General features: G+C 35.6%; 1 protein-coding gene across 1 annotated transcript in view; it reads left to right on the top strand.

The window, feature by feature from the left end:
- Window positions 1-21,876, top strand: part of MOSPD2 (motile sperm domain containing 2) — a 34,590-nt gene that overhangs the window by 3,225 nt on the left and 9,489 nt on the right. Inside the window, exons 3-9 of the mRNA XM_080554168.1 lie at window positions 5,474-5,629; window positions 6,376-6,462; window positions 8,872-9,026; window positions 12,404-12,464; window positions 13,729-13,767; window positions 14,796-14,920; window positions 20,158-20,328. Of these exons, the coding sequence (XP_080410294.1) occupies window positions 5,474-5,629; window positions 6,376-6,462; window positions 8,872-9,026; window positions 12,404-12,464; window positions 13,729-13,767; window positions 14,796-14,920; window positions 20,158-20,328 (794 nt within the window). The remainder of the gene's footprint in view (window positions 1-5,473; window positions 5,630-6,375; window positions 6,463-8,871; window positions 9,027-12,403; window positions 12,465-13,728; window positions 13,768-14,795; window positions 14,921-20,157; window positions 20,329-21,876) is intronic.

Here is a 21,876-nt window from a genome sequence, read left to right as displayed (position 1 = left end):
TTTTCCCATTCAAGAAGTCTGTGTTCCATGCTTCCTTTTGCACGTTTACTTTTCTTGTCTGTATTCCTTGTTCCTCCACATTTGCACCCTCTTGGGTTTTCCTTCAGGGAAAGCTTAATTTTCACAAAAAAACTTTGCAAGAGGGGTTTCCCACAGCAATTTACAGATTAAATTTCATCGTGACTTCAAGCCAATGGCAAAATGTGTTTTATTAACTATATGGGACAATTGCAAATATGGTTTTAGATGTCTGGGGCATCCTCAAGAAAGCATAGTGATATGACTGTCATAGAAAACTCTTAAGGTAATGTTTTGAATAGCTGCTTTTCTTTGCATATGCTCCAAAAAATCTGTTTGTTTGTTGTTTTTTTTTTTTTCAGATTCATGGCTTTAAGGCTAAGAAGTTTTGTGAGGATAAGATAGGAAACATGTATGGGTAGGATAGCAAACATACTTTCACAGAAAGCTATGTGATACTAGTGCTTGCCCTTTCCATTCAAAGTAGCTTTTATCATCACCAATAGTGTAAGTTTTTGCTGAAAGTTTAAATTTATTACCTCTTGTTGGAGGCACATATTTTATTTGTATCTTGCAGTTTTATTTCTATTGAAACAACTCCTTATTGGGTGGAAATGATTTTTTCTTCCTCCCAGTCTGTGTATGGCTACTGACATTCCTAAATTGCTTTCAGCCCTGTCAATTTCCTTGCTTAACAATTGAAGGCACATATCTAAGTAGTTATAAGTGGTTATCTTAACATGTTAGAAGGCAACAGTCAATTACAGTGGGTTTCCTCTTTCTAAGGCTGGAGGAGTAATTATAACTGTTTCAGACTCAAGACTTCTTGACTGACATATCTTTTAGAAAAAAATAGTTAAACTGAAAGGCTTTGTTTAATGGGAAATTCTACATGATCTGATTAGTTGCTTATCCCAATTCTTTTGTACAATAAAGTACTTATTTTTTAATTATTGTTTGGAGGCATGTAGGTTGCTATTCCTACTTCTTAGCTTTGTGTATGACTTATTCAGTATCATCTTCTTTCTACCTGGACTACAAGACTGGAAAAGAGGCAGTATAGTTTTCTTCTATCTTATTGAATTGCATCAAATATCTGCTACTTCTAAAGCATGGACGCCAGAAGAAAGCACAGCAGTGCAGCTTCAATCTCCTGTTAATGCAGGTGGCACTGACACGCACACAAAAAGAGAGAAAGGACGTCTCAATTTGTGCGTCAGAGAATTTCATGAATTCTTCCAGAAGAAGTGTTGCAGTGAAACTCATGTTTGTTTAGTTTTACATGCTTGTGGAGTTTATTTTAGAGTTGTTCTTTTTTTAGTATAGAGTCCACTGTCTTCAAAGATGCTAGCTGAGCCGTGGTTTTCACCTTAAGTTTCTTAGCTTAAAGATTACTACTACTTATAGGGCAGAACGTGTCCATAACAAATAACTCCTCACTTAGACAAGAAGAAAGGAAGCTGAGTAATAGGAAGAAGTGGTTGTTCAAACTGAACTTTTTTTTGGTCTTCTAGTCTTTTCTCCCCTTATCCCACATGTCCAATGAGAAGATGGAAGTAACTTCAAGTAACTATCTTCTTGTTCTTTCAAATTTCCTTTCAAATTTTTCAAGGCTTATTGTCTGTGAGAAGGAAGAGAGCTAGTTTTGGATTCTTCTCCTTGCTGTTGTGACTGTTATTCCCTCAGATATAATGTAGAATTTGGTTTTAATGCTCTCTGGCCAACTTGCATAACTAATTACTGTATGCTCCCTTTCTTTTCTGAATCTGAGTCTCGATTAGTTTCTACACAGCCTGTCAGCTCAACAGAAGAGTCTTGCAGCATCCCAGCTGTGTGTCTTCTGCTGGTTGTGGCACTCCTCTGGATGGACAATAGGGCATGAATCTCTTGGGCTGAAGGATGAACCAGACTTCCAAGCTTCTGGGTAGTTGTCTTACCTATTACATGTGTCACAGAAACCTAGTACTGCAGTTCCATTTGCAGCTTTTGCTTGCTCTTTCTGAACAGGTGTAGCTGTGAATGCTGTTCCTTGTATTTTAATCTCAGGGCAGCTGGGGAGTGTTCCAAGTACCTTAGGAAGTGTTGGTTATGAACTAAATGATAGAGATGCCCATCTTCTTCAGCAAAGGATGACTGAACTCAGTGTCCTAGCATCTTTGTGATAGTTCTGCAGGTGTGAGCAAATGAGCATAACCTCCTAGTGGAGAAAAACAAACAAACAAAAAAAAAACATAAATAGGTATTCATGGGTGTCTTAAGTGGTTAGGCTTAGATAAGGTTTTGTCTGGGGTAAGATGCTTTGTTTTGTCCTATCAACTGTTGTGCAGGATGTTTAAATTATATGTTGAGAACTAGAAATGTCTATTTTCTTTTAAATAATTCTGGTAGTAAACTCCAGAAATGCCTAATAATCCAGTAGCTACAGTTAAATGTTGCATGAGTAACATAAAATGAGAAGCTTTCTGATTCTTTTACAGCGTTGTTTGAAAATAAGTTTCCAAATGTCTGTAGAGTTATGGGCAGCTCATGGATTTGAAAAGGAATTCCTCCTTTAAAATGACATGCTTTCAATAACTTCAGTATTGGAAGGACTGCAGCAATCTCTTTTCAATGTTTTGTGTGTGTAAGATACAATTGTATTTTGGATTTACAATCTCATTCTAAATTTTATTTTGTAGCAAGAATTGGATGAATCAGGTAAGGTTAAAATAGCAACCAGTACTCATGTTGTTCTATCAGTCTTGCTGAGCTTACCTGATTGAAATTCTTCAAGTGCATGTGGAAGCAGAATTTGACTAGTTTGACATGTTTGAGGGCTGCATATACATAAAGTTAGACTGTCCCTTTGTAGAGAGCTTGGTTGCTGAAGGAGGGGTGGGAATGCATTTTTCTGCTTTCCTTACCTCTCAACCCAGCTTGCTTTACATTGTAATGTTGAAAGTCAGTTTGAAATGTTTTCTCCATTTCTCTTTCATTTTTGTAAAACATTAAGTTAAATTTATATTTTTCAATATTATCTAAGTTCACAGTTTGGGAAAAAATTGTCACTGGCCCAGAAATGTGTATTGAGGCATGTTTCACGTAATATGTGGACATTTTCAAATGATTACTTGATACAAGATGCACTATTCTGTCATTCTGTTGGCTTGTCCATAATGAGAACAGAAAGTCACAGAAAACAGTTTGAATCCTTTTAGTTTCTACTTGGTGGCGTGTTATTTTTCTTTAATTGCACTGTACCCAAATCCCTTTCACAACTAGGGTATACATGGAACGGATCTTGGAAAAATATTTTGCTTATTAACTTCAGTCATCCTTAACTGTAAGCTATTGCATGTTAGATGTTGTTAAGCCAAGTTACGTAGCTCAGGCACTAGACATGTAAGGCTGATATTAACGCACTCTTTGGTCTTGCAGAGCTCTAGCTTGCTGTGGCTCTGAGTAGTCATAAATGGCCTGAGTAGCCGCGATGCCCTATTGAATAGTCCATGGCGTAGGGATAGCTAATATGCCATGGCTGACAGAAGGCAGTGGTTCTCTTATTTTAGCTCCAAGTGGATGTGCCAGCTTAGTTACTGTATATCACAGTATATTTGAAGGGGATTTAAATTGGAAGGCATATTACACCAGGAGAGGTGGTGGAATCTTCTACCCTTTTACTTTCCAGACTTGACTGAGAAAGGTAGTGACCTGTTTGAACTGGTGAATTAGCCATGCTGAGAGCAGAAATCCTCTCTGGTATTTGTTGTGGGTGGGTTTTGTTTTTTTTTTTTTTTTTAATTCTAACTCGAAACTAGATACTGTTAATCTTTCTCAGACAAAACTACCCAAATCATAAATCACTGTAGGAATAATCAAATTTCAAACAAGCAGTTGAGACTTTACGGAACTTAATGCTCAAAATCTTTGCACAATGTTCCAGCTGTGCTTGACCTAGAACCACAGGGAAGTTGAAAAGCATTTCAGTCTTTTGTGTGCTGGATGTTCAGACCTGGACTTAGTCAGACTATAGGGAATAAGTTGTCTGGTGTGATTATAGAAATGATCAGAGAAGGAACTGGAAGAGCAAGAGAGCTTTTAGTGGATGAGAGGCTAGTGGGCAGAGAGGAGCAAGAAGGGATATGTTCTTGCATTTAAATTGAATTTATGTTGTACAAAATTGAAAGTATAAATTAAAAGATCAGTAAAATGGGTCAAATCACTACATGTAAGTAGTTAAACTAAAAATATTAGAATTTAATGGTGTGGGTTTTTTTAGCATCTTGTGCAGTGTTATGGTCTAAGTGAAATAGGCATCACTAAACCATCCACTAACAGTTATAAATACTTCATTTCAATTGTGATGGCCCTCCCTGAACGCATTTACTTTGAATTTCTTGCTGCTGAGAGAGGAACGGTTGTTCCAGTACGTGAAAATTAACATCTATTTTAAGAACAGTTAAATTTTCTCAAGCTAACCGTGAAGAGGTCAAGTCACTAACCAGTTTAAGTGAATAGTTAAAAGAGCTTACATTTTTTGTTGGTTAGCAGAGGTGCTTATCAGTGTCTGTTGCTTTCAGAAGCCTGTTTCTATTGCTCTTTCTTGATTTACATTCCAGTGATGCAGATTGTACAGAGAAAGGGGAACATTGATCTAAAAACTGAGCTGTCCTTTAAGCATGTTTACAATAAAAGTGTGTTCACTTAGGCATTTGTATTTTGCAAACTTCCCTGTTTAAAGAAACAAACACCTGACAAAACAACATTAATAATAAAGCAAAGGGTACCAACAACTCCTGTTTCCTCATAAGTACTTCCTAAAGTGTGTTAACCCGTTGTCTTCTTAACATGATATAAGAAGAGTATGAGGCTTGGGGGATTTGTACTATTCTAAAGTAGCAAGTATTTTGTGTTCAGTAAGGTAACAATCTATAGCAAGTATAGATCTTTTTTTTTAAAGGAAAATCTATAATTTCCTTTTTAAGTGAAATAATTGTTGAATGTAATGATATATAAAGCACGGTCAAAACTAGTAATTTTTATACCACACTTTGTGATCTGTCATGCTGATGCCTAGAGAGCTCAAGCTTGAGTTACTAATTCTTAATACATACGCATCCGTTAGTACGCAGATTCTTAGACTATACACCTTTTTGTGTTAACTGCAAAAAACTGTTTTTGTCTATGGAAAATTATACCTCCCCACCCCTCAACACACACAACTTGATTTCTAATGTTTTTTCTTTGAATAAGAAATTACTCTTTCTAGTGAGAGTAATCCAGTAGTGTTTGTAATATATCTTCAGAGTAGGTAGATGGCATGGTCAAGAAAACTAATTGAAAATTTTTATCTCCTTAAGTATGAGACTGCAAAAGAAATCCTGTACATTTAGTAAATGCCTGTTGAAACTTGACAAATCTCTTTCTATTTTCATTGCAAATGCTGTATTCTTACAATAATTGATTTATTTGCTAGATAAATCAGATAAATATGATTCCAGAGATGTGGAAAGACTTCAGCAAGATGACAAATGGGTTGAAAATTACCTGATTTGGCGTCAAGATGTTGTGGATGATACATTAAAGATGATTGATCAAAGCTTTCAGTGGAGGAAAGAATATACTGTTAATGGTAAGCTGTTATGTAATTCTTGTGGTGGTGAATGTTGCTTTCCTGTTGAACTACATCTAACCTCTATGCTTAATTTCATTACATTTCTTGCTCTCAAAGGTTGTGAAAATACCACGGAGTACTAAGCAAGAACTTTTCTACTCAGTTAAAAAAAAATAAAATAAAAATTGCTTCTTATATAAACCAGTACTGTAACATTGTACTTCTATATGTCTATTACAAGGTTGTTTAAGGGGAAGAAGGGAAAATATCTCTTGTTTTGTGTTCGTGTGCTAAAATGGCGTCCTAATAAATAAATGAAATTCATATCTCTGATGTTGTGATACAAGTTTATTACTCTAGCATTGGCCCGTCACCCCAGGTACAATAGATCAGATTTTTTTTTCTTGAGTGTTTTGAAGATGAACTTCATCTACAAGACTTCACAATCTGAATTAAGGAAGGATAGAGCAAGAAGGGCTGTAGATCTGAGCAAAAAATAAACACTTGCAGCATTTTTTTCTTCCCTCAGAATTTTATTCTTCTGTCTTCCTAAACGGATCCAATCATACAGCCTGAGAGGAATAAGATAATGAAATTCTCAAATGAGCTCAATTTTTGCATTGATTTCCAAAATGACATGGGAGGTGGTTTATGAAAACACTTTTATATTTTGTTGTTAGACTTCTGCATTTTAGTGACTTCTGATAAGTTGAAATGTGATTATTAATGTGAAGGCTGAAATAATTTTTCCTTTGGCTTTTCAGACTTGACTGAATCTGTCCTTCCAAAATCATTACTTGAAAATGGCTCTCTCTTTCTGCACGGATATGATAAAGAAGGCTATAAATTATGTAAGTTACACAAAACATAATATTCAGTCATCCTTCATTACTTTTTGTTTCCAGCATTTCAGTTTTGAAAAATAAATGTTTTAAAAATAAAAGTATGTATGTATTAGCAACTGCCTGTATTGTGAGAAGTTGGTAACTTTCATTATCTCTTTGGATCGCAGAAGTGAATAATGAATTTCATCATCAATTTTCAAAAATCATAAACCTTTAATTGTAATTGTCAATGGGTTTTTTATCTTCCCTGTTGAAGTGCGTTGTTTTTGTATCTACAGTGTTGAGTATATAAGTAGAAGAAACATTGATTATTGCAGTGCATTGTCATTGCTTTTCTAGCAGCCCACATTCTTACACACTCGCAGGGGTTTGCTGGTTTTTGTTTTGTTTTCTTTTGACATTGGAATGTTCAGTAATAGCGTGAGCAGCTGAAATTTGGTGGAGAATGAACTCCCAAATTGTGTGATTAACTTAGCAATAAGGAGTAAGACTTGTAGAGAAACAGTAAATATTTCCTGAAGTACTCTTGGGTTTGAGTGTGTAGTAGATGGGCAGTATTTTCTATAAATGAATTTGGTATAACATCTGACAGAAATAACTTTAAAGGCTGTAAAACCAAAGAGTTTTAAAACAAATCACCTGATATACTATCCAGGCAATAGTTTTGCATGATGGTGGGTAGGGAGAGGGGAAAGCCTTTAAGTCTGCAATTGTACTTTCCTTCTTTTACCAAGGCCAGGTTGTACCTCCAGAAATGCATTAACAATCCAGTCTGTTACAGAAATAACTGTTTTAAACACTAATATGCTAGTTTTCTGATAAAATAATGACCAGAAAAATACAGCTTATATTCCATGGCTGTATTTTGTCAAATTGTCCATTTTCTTACTATTGTAAGATAGAAATGCTTTATGAAAAGTTGATGCATTTTTATGCTTCATGATTTTCTTATAGCCTCCAAGGTAAGTAATCAAGGCTAAGTGGTGATGATACATTTTTATAGCACTTATAAAGCTGAACACGATTATACTGGGTGGCTCAATTTGATGAGATTGAAGAGGGTGGGAAAATGAAGTAGGAAGACATGACACTTTTGCAATGGTGGTCAGACTTAGAATACTTCAGTTGTGTGATAGGAATGTGCAAGTCAGATGGCTGAATAACAATTTCTGATTTTACTGTCACTGAATGATAACCAATGTCTCAATTTCCTATCCCCAAAGTGTTTCTTCTGTGAATGTTACTGGGTTAGAATATCTCAGTATGCAAATTGAGATTGTGTTGTAGTCAAGAGTTAGTGGTTAGTGAGCATTTGAGAAATATTTCTTGGGCCACACACTCCATTTTAACTATTACGTGAAATAGACCTTTTAAGCTATAAAGAAATTTTTCAAGAATTGGTTGCTTTCAAAAGAGTCCTGTGTTCGAGTAGGATATCTTTCTGAAATTCTGCGTTTACAGAATCCAGTTAATATGCTGCAGTTATAAATAGATAAATAAAAAACCTGTCTCTACACAAGCTGAAAAGCTTGGGAAACTTCCATTGAATTCATAGAATGAACTTGTAATAAGGAAGTAAAAGGCGGGGGAGGGGAACATCATGATTTTAAGTAAAACTTCTTGACATTTCAAGGAGAAAAATATTAGCTCATCTGCTGCTATTTTCGGGTCTTGTCTATTTTTTCTATTGTAGATGTACCACAAATGAAGGCATCTCTTGATGTTGGGCCCCTGAATAATTCTTTTATCACTTAATTGTATAGTCCGTCATTTGGTTGCAGGCATTTTTATGAAGTCTTACTTTGAAATACGCTACTTACATGAGAAACTTGTCTCTTCGTGACTCATTTCTTATTCCAGAAGGATATATATCAGGCTTTCATTTAAGTAATGTTCATCTTCTGAACTTCCTAGTTTTATTTTAGGAAGGTCTGTCACTTGTTATATAATTCATAATAACTTGTGTATAAATAGTTTTTTTCAGGACATGACAACTACAAGAACATAGAAAACTTAAGCAGAAAAAGAAGTGTAAATGTCATAACGACAGTCTTCAGAACACAACAGCTGAGGACTGCATGCATTTAATTTAAAGTTATTGAATAATACTCTTAATAAGTAGTAGAAGTCTTTAAATACACGAAAAGTATTTTTCTTCTCTACTGTCCCTTATTTGCTGTAATTTGTAACATTTTCATAATTTAAAAAAAATGCGCAAAAAAAAGTGGGGAAAAAAAAGGAAAAAAGTATCCAGTTGTTCTGACTGTTCAGTGTGACCACAAAATCAGTAAAGATGTAGAATACAAAGAGGGATTGGTAAATTTCACAGTGCATCCTGTATGGTTATGAAAATGTTTCCCGCTAATTCGCATCTGTTTCAATTTTTGTGTGTTTTTATTCCTTTATTCTCCCAAGTTTGGTTTAGAGTGAAACTTCATATAAGAGATCAAAAACAGCAACTTGAGAAAAAGAAACTGGTAGCGTTTTGGTTAGAACATTACTCCAAGAGAGATCATGGAAAGCCCTTAACAGTGGTATTTGACATGGCCGAAACTGGAATCAGTCACATAGTAAGTATGTTTATTTTTTTCTGATTGCTTTCTGAATTATTTAATCTACGTCCTCTTCTCCCCAGAAGAGGATTCTTGTGCAGTCATTTAAACTAAAGTAACTTAACAGTTAACAGCAGTGATATGTAGGGGTTGTTCCCAAGACATAAACAGTTTCAGAAATCCATTGTTACATATTAAACTGTTTTTCAGTCTTGGAGAGCACATTGAAAACTTCCTTTTAATTTGGTAAGTGGTGGAGCCAAATGGACTCTATATAGTAGTTGCTCACAAGCTTAGTTTGTCAGTTGTTATGGATGATGATAGTGGAACTTACTGCCTTTTAGGTACTTAAAAATTAAGTTGAGACCTCTTGTAATGAATATAGTTGCTACCTCTTCCTTAACAGTTCAAATCTCATTGTTGTCTTTTCTTTCAAAAAATCAAAGTTTGTCAAGAGCGAAGGATGGAAAAATGGGGTAATGGTGAAGTATTAAGACCTTAGATGCGATAGCTGAGATCTTTGAGAATGATGATCTGTTCCGAAAAGTCAGCATGTTCAGTTGACAATTCTGATTCTGTTCCTGTCTGTCCATCCTGCATGCTGTGTATGTTCCCCCTGTACGTTTAAACTGTGTGTTTCTGAAGACCCTGCATGCATCTTCACTTACTGAATTTTCTTGTGAAGAGAGGTTAGCTTGATGCATAAGAGCAACTTATCAAGTAGGCACTTCTTTTTTACTCGTCTTTACAAAAGGAGCCGAAGTCTGCTTTTTTTGTGATCCATGTTAGATACGAGTCTGCTTCCATGCAGCTTTATTTGCAGTTGTGAATGCAGGCTGAATGAGACACTACTACAATTAGTAGAACTGATTAGTAATGGTATAGGAAGAAGCAATGGGTCTGTTCGAACTTCGAAATGATAACATTTAGGACACAAAAATGCTTTTTTCAATTTATATAGATTTAGGAGGGAATGTATGTTGTACCTCTTACTTTAGGTCTTTTTTTTTTTACCTGTTAGTTTGTTACCATAGTTTGTTGCAGGCATCTTCTTTAAGAATTTCTTTGTAGAAACTTGTTTAGAGGAATAGAACATTGTCACTGCCTACATCTTTACCAGTCCTTAACTTATTAACTTATCCCTGAAATCAGGATATTTTGGGGAGTAAGGGGATGAGGGAGAGGAAGGGACGTTTGAGTAAATATCTGCAGAGTTCTGTGGGTCACTTTCTTCAGCTGAATTGAGCAGAGAAGTGTGTTTTTTAGAATCCTCTCTCAGGAGCAGAATCTAAACTGTTTAAGATGGTAAGGTGGAGCTCTTGCCTGTCATTAGATTGAATCTATAGATACCCAGTAACTAGAAATCTCAGTGACTGGGTAAAATCATTGAATTTTTTTCTTACATAATGCCCCGCTATCCTTTTATAAGAATGGCTAGAACATGTCATCTTACATTTTTGTTTGTATGGTGGAAATGCCTTTTAAAAATGAGCAAAACGTAGTGTTGCGTTAGGACCTTGCAGCCATGCTATACAGGGCTATAAGCTTTTGAGAAGACATTTTTACAAATAAGCGTGGGCCAATCCTAACTTACAAAACTGAATTGGAGATCTTACCTGTTGTTTGAGAGCTGCCTATCTATCATCCTAAGATAATACTGAAGCAATGGTTTTTATATAATAAAAATGAAAGACTAGAATATAATTGCCTTTATGGTTGAAAACAAACAAAAAAAACACGCTAGATTTTTATTTTTTTTTAATTTGTGGAACATATCCTGAAGCAACTTATTTCCATTGTGTTTGAGGCTCCCAGAGACAGTCTCTGCAAGTGCTGTTCATAAGTCTTACATTGCACAGTGTCATTTTTCAAGGAATATTTTTTTTTATGGCTATTTGTAGCCATGTAGAGTAATTGATAAAAGCTATCCTAAAAGAACTTGGGGTTTTGAGTTCTTTTCCAGAGCACGCTTTGTTTGTTCCATTGTTAATGTTGTCTCATCTGCTATGTCAGCTTCTGTCATTGGTATGCAGTCAGATAATTCTGATAGTTCATGCCTCGTTGAGGCATTTCAGGTAACTAGAATTGATGCAGTTATTGAATGGTCTGCTCAAATCTAAACTCTTATTTCCAGACTTTCATCAAAATAATGGATTCAACCTCCTTATATCTGATAGTGTTGCTTTTGGCTAGACAGCAGAAATAAGATCAGTGTCCTTGCTAATGCACAGGAGATGCTAATCATTACTTGAAAATCTATCACTGTTTATACTGTTAAGTAGGAGATACTGTTTTGGTACAAGCAACTGCTAGTTGAGATAAATGCTTCTGCAAAATGCTATCTTCTTCCTTTAAAGATATCCAAGCTTTCAGTTAGTTGATAATTACTGAAGCTCCTAATGAAGCTTTTAGCTCATGGGTAATCCTGTTCGTACAGCTTTTCTTTATCACTTTATCTGCAAATGTAGTAATAATGTGTTTACATCACTTTAGGAGCCAGTTCCCTATAGCATTTTACTGTTTTTATGTGACAGGCACTGGGGGATCCACTATCAGTAATATGTTTTGTCCTGCCTTTGAAAGTCTCCTTGTTAGGTAATTTCCTGTTAGAAGGGTTGAGGAAGATAAGTACTCATGGCAGGCTTCCCACCTAACCAAAGTAATTTATTTTGATAAGGTAACTCTTAGTGTATTGTCTGTATCAGTTTCATAAATTCATAAAATGCCCTTTTTGCTCTTTATTGTGTAGTCCCGTTATAGCAGGATTTTGCAGTGGAGACTCAGCTGTGCTGTATCTTACCTGCTGCTCATTGGATAGGAGCACCCCTACAGTGGGTGGTATGCAGGCAGTTTTGCTGGGTGCTGCCTCTGCCTATAATTTGTCAGCATAGCACTAACTAATGCCAACAACAAAAATTCTCTTAAAATGAAATTTTCTTTTTCCTTCTGGTAGATTCTGAGTGAAGTTCTTGCATGCCTTTTGGTATATGAGTTATCCAATTGAAATTTCAGTGTGTTTAAAGCCTTATAAGTCAGCTAACGGTAATCTGTCAGGTTCCCTAGAGCTAAAGCTTTGTTTTTCCTTTATGTTTTTCCTGTACAGCTTAAATTTTGTTAATATCAGTAGTTACTTTATTACCTAATCTATTGTGTTAATAATAAGTCTGTTAACTTCTGTTATATCATAAAGCTAAGCCTGTCTGACCACAGTTCTGCAGCAATTTAATGAAATGAAAAGCATTATACATATTTGGATAATGTTTGTAATGTCTAAGATGAGGAATACCGATGACTACAAGATACTCATCTTGTACTATTCAATAAATATTTTATCTTAACTGAGCTTATATTTTAATGTTTTGATTTACGTTTTATTTACTTTGTTCTTATTTTAGGACTTGGATTTTGTTCGGTTTATTGTCAACTGTTTTACAGATTATTATCCAAACTTTCTCAGTAAGTATTGTATATGAAGCACTATAGACTTGTTTAACAGAAGCATTTAATAATATGGCAGATGATGGGGGAGACTTTTTTTGAAGTCTTTTTGCATGCTCTTTATGTGGTTTTTAAAAATGAGTGGAAGGCTTGTCCTTGGAATTTAGTGTTCTGACTATAAGATAACATTTGATTTTTAAATAAAGCCTAAGCGCATGGAACACTTTGACATTGTAGATTCAGGATATTTTTGCACTCTTAAAATCAGGGCGATTTTGAAAATAAAGTTTATTTACAATATATCCAAAATGAGCTGACTTTTCAAGACACATGAATAATTTGCTTTGTATTTACCAGTTTTCAATCTGCATGTTTTTGCAGATTGAAAATCACTATATATATCTAATAGAATTGAATTAGCCTTTTTAGCTTTCGTTTTTTTTTAGTCTGGGGTGAAGCTTTGGAAACTTATATGACAATTGGTATCCTTTAGGAGTCTTTAGGGAACAAAAGAATACTGGCTATAGAAAGTCTTCAGTAGCCATGGTCTGCTTCCTCAGAACAGGATTAAGGCATGTTGGTATGTGAACTTGGCAAAAAACTGCATAGTTGCCTGCTAATTTTTTATGAATAGATGAAAATTGAATCACTTTTGCCAGCTTGTTGTACGTGAGTGAAAGTGTCTGAATTTTGGAGCTTTGTAACAGCAGTTGCTTAAACTCTCAAAATGAGATTTCAGTTTACTGACAAAAGTTTTGAACTTTGGTCAAAGATTGAACTTAAATAGAAGTGCAGCAATGTTTTTGTTTTAATTTTGACATTTGAGAAAAATATTTGGGGACATTTGAGTCAAGGCACTAACTTTTCAGGCTTCTCTCCTAAAACAACAACAAAAAATGAGAACAAGTGTAGCACAGACTTGCTATTTGTTTGGGAAGAAGAGGTGCTGAATATACCTGTTAACCTTCTTTCTTTTCCGTTAAGCAGTTACTTTTCTAGATCAGGATAAATCCTTACCTTTCTCTGCCTTACTGGGGTAATTACTTATAGTAACAATATGTCAGAAAAGCAATAAGCCAGAGAGATCTGTAAACAGTTTCCACATAAATACTTACTGCCTTCAAATAGTAATAGAAATAGGCTTATACATGCTATAAACTAATTTCTTCAAGGAAGTAAGCATGGCAGTTTCAAAAAATGAAGTATTCCCTTTTCACATTACCTTTATTGCTGTACTCCCCGTTAAACAGAAATACCTAACATTGTTTCCTTTTCTTTTCAGCAAAGATAGTGATCTTTGAAATGCCATGGATAATGAATGGTAAGTCATTTTTTTGGTTTGTTTTTGTAATATCATGACAACTCTTTAAAATCAGAGTGAACAAGAAGCATCTTTCATCTTTTTCTCTAGATACAGTTAAATAGTGGATTTGTTAAATGGTCATCTTTAAATCTGTTGATATGTAGGCTGCACGTTGATGTTTTTCTGTCTAGTGTTGTATTTTGGGTTACACTTTTAAATGGAGTAAAAATTCGTCCTGTTACCTTTAAAATTTGGGAGACTTTGGTAAATAGTCTGTTCTGTGAAATTTCCAACTGTAATTCTTTAAAATTAGATGAGTTCATGATTCAAGAATACTGTCATCAACATTGAACACTAATGACCAGCCAAAAACTAGGTTGTACAATTTAAGGCAGATGCTTGCCTGACACTGGACATGGCAATTGTTATATGCATGTATTCTGATGTATACTTCAATATTTATCATTAATTATAATGTATATGATAAGCAGGTTATTCCAGTATCTATGCCATTTAAAATACATACCTTTATGTTAGCTCTATATTCTTCCTGTATATTTAAGTTTTACCACCAGTAAAATAAGTATGGTGTTTTAAAGCTCTAAACCAGAGCAATTTAAAGCAGCAAAACGTTTAAAATGGGAGGAGTGTATATATAACTTTCCCAACCTCCCTCATACAGATTTGGAAATACAATTGCTTTACAACTCTCCCCTGTGTCACCACAATCCCCCACTTTCTCCAGAACTTGCTAGTTTAAACTCCAAGACAAGGGGATCATCATTAGTTAAACTGAAGACTCTCTTCCCTTGAAGTCTGTGATAAGTCTGCATTCTGCTATAAAAAAACATAGTCCATAAAAAGTTTTCTTTGTAAATATTATTTTTTTCGTTGCATCATGTCCCCACATTATAACAGATATTTTCAGAACAGGCCTGTATTTATGGGGCGTAGCTCACTTGTTTCATAAAGTCTACTGATACACTGTGGGGAAAAAAACCTTGACATCTTACAAATGTGTTTTTTTTTTTTTTTCCATTATAAAGCTGCTTTTAAAATTGTGAAGGGTTGGCTTGGCCCAGATGCAATAAGCATGTTAAAGTTCACAAACAAGAGTGATGTACAGGAATACATCAGTGGAGAATATCTGCCACCTCACATGGGTGGAACTGTAAGTATATTAACACTTCATGATCCTTTTGTGATAGGTTGAGCCATGCTTATTTAAATAATGTACATGGTGTTGCAACTTGACACTTCATGGATTTGAAATTCCTTCAGATTGTTCTGTCAAAATGGTATTTCCTAAATCACATCAGTAGAAAATGGATTAATTTTATAAGAAATTGGTATCTTGCAGTCTTAAACGCAGAAATCAGTTTCATGAATGATTTTAATCATTCATTTCCAAGTCATAAGAAATCTAGTTTTCAGACCTTCGACAGCGAAAAATATCCATCCATTTTAAATGCCTTTTTCCACTCTTCCCCTACCTGATGAACTGAAGAGGGATTGTGTTGGTTTATGATACAGATTCTGCAAACAGAAGATAGATTTCATGGCCCTCTGAAAATTCATCCTGCTCCAAAGCCACGATTCAGTAAAGAAAGTATTGCAATTATTTTTCCTTTGTTGTCCCTAGGGCTGCATTTTCTAAGACTCTATAGAAGACTTTTTAAGAGTATGTTGGAGAGCATACTCCAAAGTATTTTTCAATCCAGTATTGCTTTGACAGAAGCTGGATCCTATTCTGGTATGATCTAAATGGCAAAACAGCACAAGGCTCTTGCGCAACAAGCTTCATTTTTTGTAAAGCTAGTAAATAATTTTGCATAATTTTTGTAATAGAATCTGCAGAAAGAGGATTTTTTTTTTTTCTTTAAAACTTTTGCAAACAGTTTATGTTAATGGAATAAACCCACTATAGTAATCTTTACCTGTTTCTTTTTTTTTCATTTTTACTTTTTCTCCTGAATGTTTTTGATGTTAAACAGTAACAACATGGAGAAAAGGAAGATTTTACTTCAGCCAAAGTAGAAGTTTGTTCCTTAGTATTTAAGCTCAAAGCAGAGTGCTGGTAGCCAGAACATCATGCAAAACCATTCTGAGAATGTACATAGTGTAACTTTGTTTTTATTCAACTGAAAGTAGCACCATGTAAAAAGCACTTTTAAAATGATACTTCTATCACAAAACACCTGAAAAGATGGTATCCGTCTCCATAGAAAATCGCTGCCTAAACTCCACAGTCTTGTGTAAGAACTTGCTCATTTTAGAGAAAGTTGAAATCTCTGAACTTCAGTAGTGGATGCTGAGGGAAGGACTGATGGTGTCTTTACTGACCTCAGTAAGAATTTGAACAGCTGTGGCTCTTTCTGGGCCTAACTTCCAAGTTGTTGTTCTACTGTTGCAGTAGTAGGGAAAGTTCTTCTCTTCACTCTTAGACCTCAGTGTCTCCTGTCTGCTTTATACTGTTGTATCTGATAGCTAATTCCCTTTTCAAAGACAGAATCTTGTTGCTTTGCTAAATATCCTTTTGCATCCTCTGTCCCCCTGTATTGAGCACACAGAGTTAGTTTTCCTTTATCCCACCTTGGTGCTGAAAGGTCTCAGTGCTAGCTAGTGATAGTGACCAAGCTGGCCCCATGTTGGCCTACCTACTTAGCTGTGGTGCTAAGTTGTAGTGCCAGTAATAAATCAGTAGAGCAGGAGTACATCTGTTTGACAAGGACTCTTAAGTGGGTTTATATCAGAAAAAACATATTCCTGCCTATTATGTCCTGTATTTTGAACCAGCAGACGTTTTGTCTAACTATTGAGTCTCTTCAGTATTTAAACGCTTAATAGGAGTTCTGAACTTTTTACCTCAGAACTGTCACCACCTGGAAGTGTTATTAGCAAGTATTCAGTTCGTCTCCAGCACTTTTTCTGAGAGCGTGTTTTTTCTTGATATGATCAAGCTTGCTTTCTCCTGAGACAACTTACAACTTGAGTCTGAAGAGGAAGTGCATCTACTAGTATTAGTGTTGACAGGCCTGTTGGGGGGGGTTGTTCATTTTTTTTAAGGTATCTGATGTGTAAAAAATAATTTCTTCCACTTTCTGCTGAAGCATTTTTCCCCATATCCATTTCCTCTTTTAATGATTTCCAGCCATTTAAGAACATGCTCAGCTTTGCAACCAGCATAGCGCAGGTGAAAGAACACAGCGTATCTGTTCTCTGTTTTTATTCAGTACTCTAGCCATAAGTAGACTCTCCTTTCTCTCCTAGTTTCCTACTAGGATCCATCCTGTAGAGTCAGGTTGTCACAGAATCACAGAATTGCAGGGGTTGGAAGGGACCTCAAGAGATCATCGGGTCCAACCCCCCTGCCAAAGCAGGTTCCCTAGAGCAGGCTGCCCAGGGAGGCATCCAGACGGGTCTTGAATATCTCCAGAGAAGGAGACTCCACAGCCTCCCTGGGCAGCCTGTTCCAGTGCTCCGTCACCCTCACCATGAAGAAGTTCTCTTGCATGTTGGCGCGGAACTTCCTGTGCTCCATTTTGTGGCCATTGCCCCTTGTCCTGTCCCCACAAACCACTGAAAAAAGTTTGGCCAAATCCCTTTTTCTCCCACACTTAAGATATTTGTAAACATTTATGAGATCCCCTCAGTCTTTTCTTCTCCAGGCTGAACATACACAGGTCTCTCAGCCTTTCCTCATAGCCTGGCAGATTCATTTCATTTCTTGAGATTCATTTCATTTCTTGAGATTCATTTCATTTCTTGAGATTCATCTTCCTCATTTTGCCAGATGTAAACAGCTAGTGGAGCAGGTCACTTGGTCAGTTTGGGGGAAAGTGTGTGCTATGGAATCCAGGTATCCAAAAAGAATGGTTTTTAGAGACCAGTTTTGGAATTAAATAAAAAATCAAGTCTGTTTTGGTAATACAGCTTGAATTGTTGACCTTGGAGTCACCAATTGCTCTGCTTAATCAAGGGAACTGTTCTGTGTCTCCATCTGTCAGGTTGTCTTCAAGTATGTTTTGGTTTTGCTGTGACATGGGTCACTCGCAGGATAAATTTGTGGCTTCCCTTAGCATGAAAATCCTTCAATCAACTGTCACCCAGCTGAGAAAGGAGGAAAATGACCTAATTGTTTTTGGACAACTAGTGGATAAAGGTGTCTTCAGGGTATCCAAAGCATTAATACTAATAATGGAAAACAGAACTGTTTTTTTGCAGGAATTTGCACATATACTTTGCACGTTATATCTGAGTTCCCATCAATATCTGACTGTCACTATTTCTGTGCTGCTAATCAAAGAGGGGCTATGTACTGTGTACCTGGTTTTGAGCGTTTCTTGTCTCTGCTGTATAGGTCTCTCTCTCTCTCTCTTTATAAGGGGTGCGTGTATCTTGAAGAACTTGTTGAAATTGCCCAAAACAGATTTAGGAACAAGTTAATGATAAGCAGTTTGTGAAATTGAGTTAGGTGCACAAAAAACATTCCCTAATACTTTGCATATAGTAGTAAATGTATTCAAAACTTGTTTGCCTAGATTCACAATCCTTTGTAGTCTACATTCTACAAGAACAGTTCCAGCTCTTGAAGATAATGATAGAACAGTTCGTTAGACACATGTTTCTATCTGGCCAGGGAAATTTGTTGCCACTTCAATAACATTTTGTACAGGATCGAGTATGTGCACATTTCATAGGATTATTAAGCTTGTTTATTTGCCCAGTTTTCCTTTGTCAGAGGTGAGCAGTTCACCCCTGTTAAATTCGAGGTTCCCTCCACTGGTGCCAGCATTGAACAGTATGTGCGACTAGAAAGCTGTCTATTCACCTGTCTGAACTGACAGCCTATAGCTTAGGTTTTCTTGGAAGAACCTTTTATAGGTCAGTGGCCTGAAGTTTAAGATATTAGTGGGTCTTTTGCATGCGATCTAATGGCCATTGTGTACGTGCGGTCTTAGAAAATACCACTACCATGATTAAAACCTCTACCATTACTGACAAACATAGCTGTGTAAAGTCTGTTCACCTTAAAAGAAAGCCATCATTCTGTGGAATGGATGTATCGAGCATTGGATAAATCTGTCTTGTTCACCTGCCTGAGGCTTCAGCCTTGTGAGTAGGTAAGCCCATGTCACTGAAACTGATGGATTGTGATTGGGAAGTGTGGGACTTTGAGTTGTCACAGTGATGAGATTCACGTCAGCTGATGACATTACCCAGCATCACGGATTAATGTGGTGAAGTGAAATGTGCAGCAAACATAGCATCTCTTTTTTTTTTCCTTCCTAACGTTACGTTGTTGTTTCTGTTTTGAGAAGACAAAACTTTTTTTTGTTTCAACTCTGCTGGTGGCAGACTTTGGAAACTGTGGGCAAGGCTCAAGTCTGCCTCACAGAAGTTAAAGCTTTGATATTTTCCTTTTCCACTGGAAAAGCTGACCAACTATCTCAGTTTAGTTGGCGTTTAAAACTGAAATTGTAGTAGAAACAGAGTGCCCTATTTAGACATTGTTTCTAACATTAAAAACTAATTTAAGAAAATAAAGAGCAGTTCTAATTAACAAAATCTAGCTTCTACTTGTCATGTAATAGAAAAGATCTCTTCACTGGGGAAGCTTTGAGAATGTTAGTATGCTGCTTCTATGTTACTCAGTTCTCTGGAAGGCGGTCTTTGAATTGCTTTGGCATGCCAAAGTTTGAGCTGTCCACACACTGGATTAAACTTGTAGGATTAATACATTTCTTTTAAGCTGTGGCTATTATGCAACTTAAAATACAAAGATCTGAAGTTTTTTTTAATCACTTAGAATGTTCTTCAGAAACATACAATCTTCATGGATGGAAAAGACCTTCAAGATCACTGAGTCCAACCGTCAACCTAACCTTACAGAATTCCACCACTAAGCCATGTCCCTTAGTGCCATGTCCACATGTCTCTTTTCACCATTGCCCTGGGTAGCCTGTTCCAATGCTTGACCACCCTCTCCATGAAGAAATTCTTCCTAATGTCCAATCTAATTCTCCCCTGGTACACCGTGAGACTGTTTCTTCATGTCCTAAGCTGTCATAGTTGTAGGAAACATGGTATAAAACCTAACAAAAAAAAATTGAGCACTAAGACTTTGAATCCTGATCCTTGACAGACCTAATGCTATGATTCTGTGTGGCTCTATAAATAACAGTTGCTATAATTTAATGGCTTTATTAGGGGTTTATTAATGATGATAAAATCAAATCTCTTTGTAGTATCAGCTTTCTGCACGGGGACCTAATATAAAATAGATAAATGAAATCTGCAAGTCATATGAAACAAAATGAATTGATAGTGCTTCCATTAAAAAAAAAAACTACAGAAGGTACTTCTCATCATGCTAAGTGGTCTTTTATAAATCTCCTTATGTTTTAGGATTCTTTCAAGTACAGTTATCCTCCGCTGGTTGATGATGATTTTCAAACACCTTTATGTGAAAATGGGCCCATTACTAGTGAAGATGAGCATGAAAGTAAAGAAGAGATAGATGCAGATGGCAAAGAAACTGGGGATCTGAATGAAGAACAAAATCTTAATCAGAAAAAGGTATCTAACTGAAGGCTGAGGCAGAACTAATGTTATGTTTACAAAGTAAGATAGGAGTCGTAATTTTTTTTCTGCTCAGGCTTTTGCTTTTTTTTTTATTATTTTTAGTTTGAAATAAGTTCACAGTAAACCTGAAAAATATAATTGCAGGTTCAACCTTGCTTCTTAGTTTGCACAGATTTGACTGTTAAGACCAGCTTTGTGCTTCTGAATGAGTGAAGTCTGTACTAAGTACTTAATATGTCTGGAATTTAGTGACTTGCAAAGTAATATTTAAAAGGTCTGCGTACTGTTTTCAAAGCTTGTCTTTCTAGCTAGTAGATTTTTAAGCTTGGGTTATTTTGTGGCAGACATTTTAAAGTACATCTGTTGTTCTCACTGCTTAAATCAGTACACACGTGAGAAAATAATTACTTATGCCTTACTGAAAGCTAACTTTTAAAAATTATTGGTAAAATTTAAACACATGAAAGTAATCGCTTAATCTCAGGAGAAATTTTATCGCTAATCTATCAGTTCTGTGCTGACAACACAATCTTCCTGCAGTGTTGTTTATCCACAAATATAAGGCATTATTTTATATAAGTGCATGAAGTTATACTTCAGAATATGCAGTCATAGTCAGTGGGGATATTGTTTTTAAAAATGGCAGGGAAAAAAAAAAACAAACAGAAGTGTGAAATTCATTCACCAGTGCCATAATTAATATTGGAATGTGAATTGTAAATCTTCCATTTAATGGAGTGGAGCACTTAAATATTTTATTAGTATTAATTTTGGTTTCATTTACTGTTTTAAATTTTTGTCAGAATCACTTGAAGCACACAGCTAACTTTACACTGTTCAGTTTTTTGCAACTTGGCATTCTATTCAAAATAAAAAGATTATTTCACTGATTTTAAGGTCAAAAGGAAGCAATATGTAACTATTGTGGCTTCATGACCACTGGACTCTAGCTTGTTTTGGTTATAGTACGTTTCCTAAGATCTGATTCTCAGATACGGACACATTAGGAATCCCTGCTTAGTGTGCGAGTTGGCTTTGGTGCTTAATAGCCTCAATATTTCTATTTAATTACTGTCTGATTTGCTTGGTTGACTTCAGCTTTATACTTATGGTATTTCTGTCTATTACAGTGTTAAAAATAATGGTTTGGTTTATGGTATCTTCTATTTTTGTACAGTATAATCAAGGTGCTACTCTTTTTTTAATTAGTTAAGCAGACTGATATTTTTACTCATATATCAATTAACTTTGAGGCATGTTTAAGGCCTCACCTTTAATATACTTTAAAAATTTTGGGTTATAGATCTCACTGTTCCTGTTCTGAAAAATACAAAAAGTGAATTGTTTTTCTTCAATTTGCTGTTCTGTTCACGTATTTAAGAATAATACTTTATATTTCTTACACAGCAAGTATGTCAGTTTGCCACTTCAATACTGCATCCTGTTCCAAAATGTTTTTCAGACACAGTCCCTTATTTTGTGAATGGTTGATATTTCTTAGTCCTAAGCTATTTTGTACTTGTCTGTTTTAAACATAAATAA

This window comes from Anser brachyrhynchus (genome assembly GCF_964034855.1).
Source record: "Anser brachyrhynchus genome assembly, chromosome: 1".
NCBI classification, from domain to species: Eukaryota; Metazoa; Chordata; class Aves; order Anseriformes; family Anatidae; genus Anser; species Anser brachyrhynchus.
The sequence above is the reverse complement of the archived record's forward strand: the minus strand, read 5'-3'. Positions and strand labels throughout refer to the sequence as shown.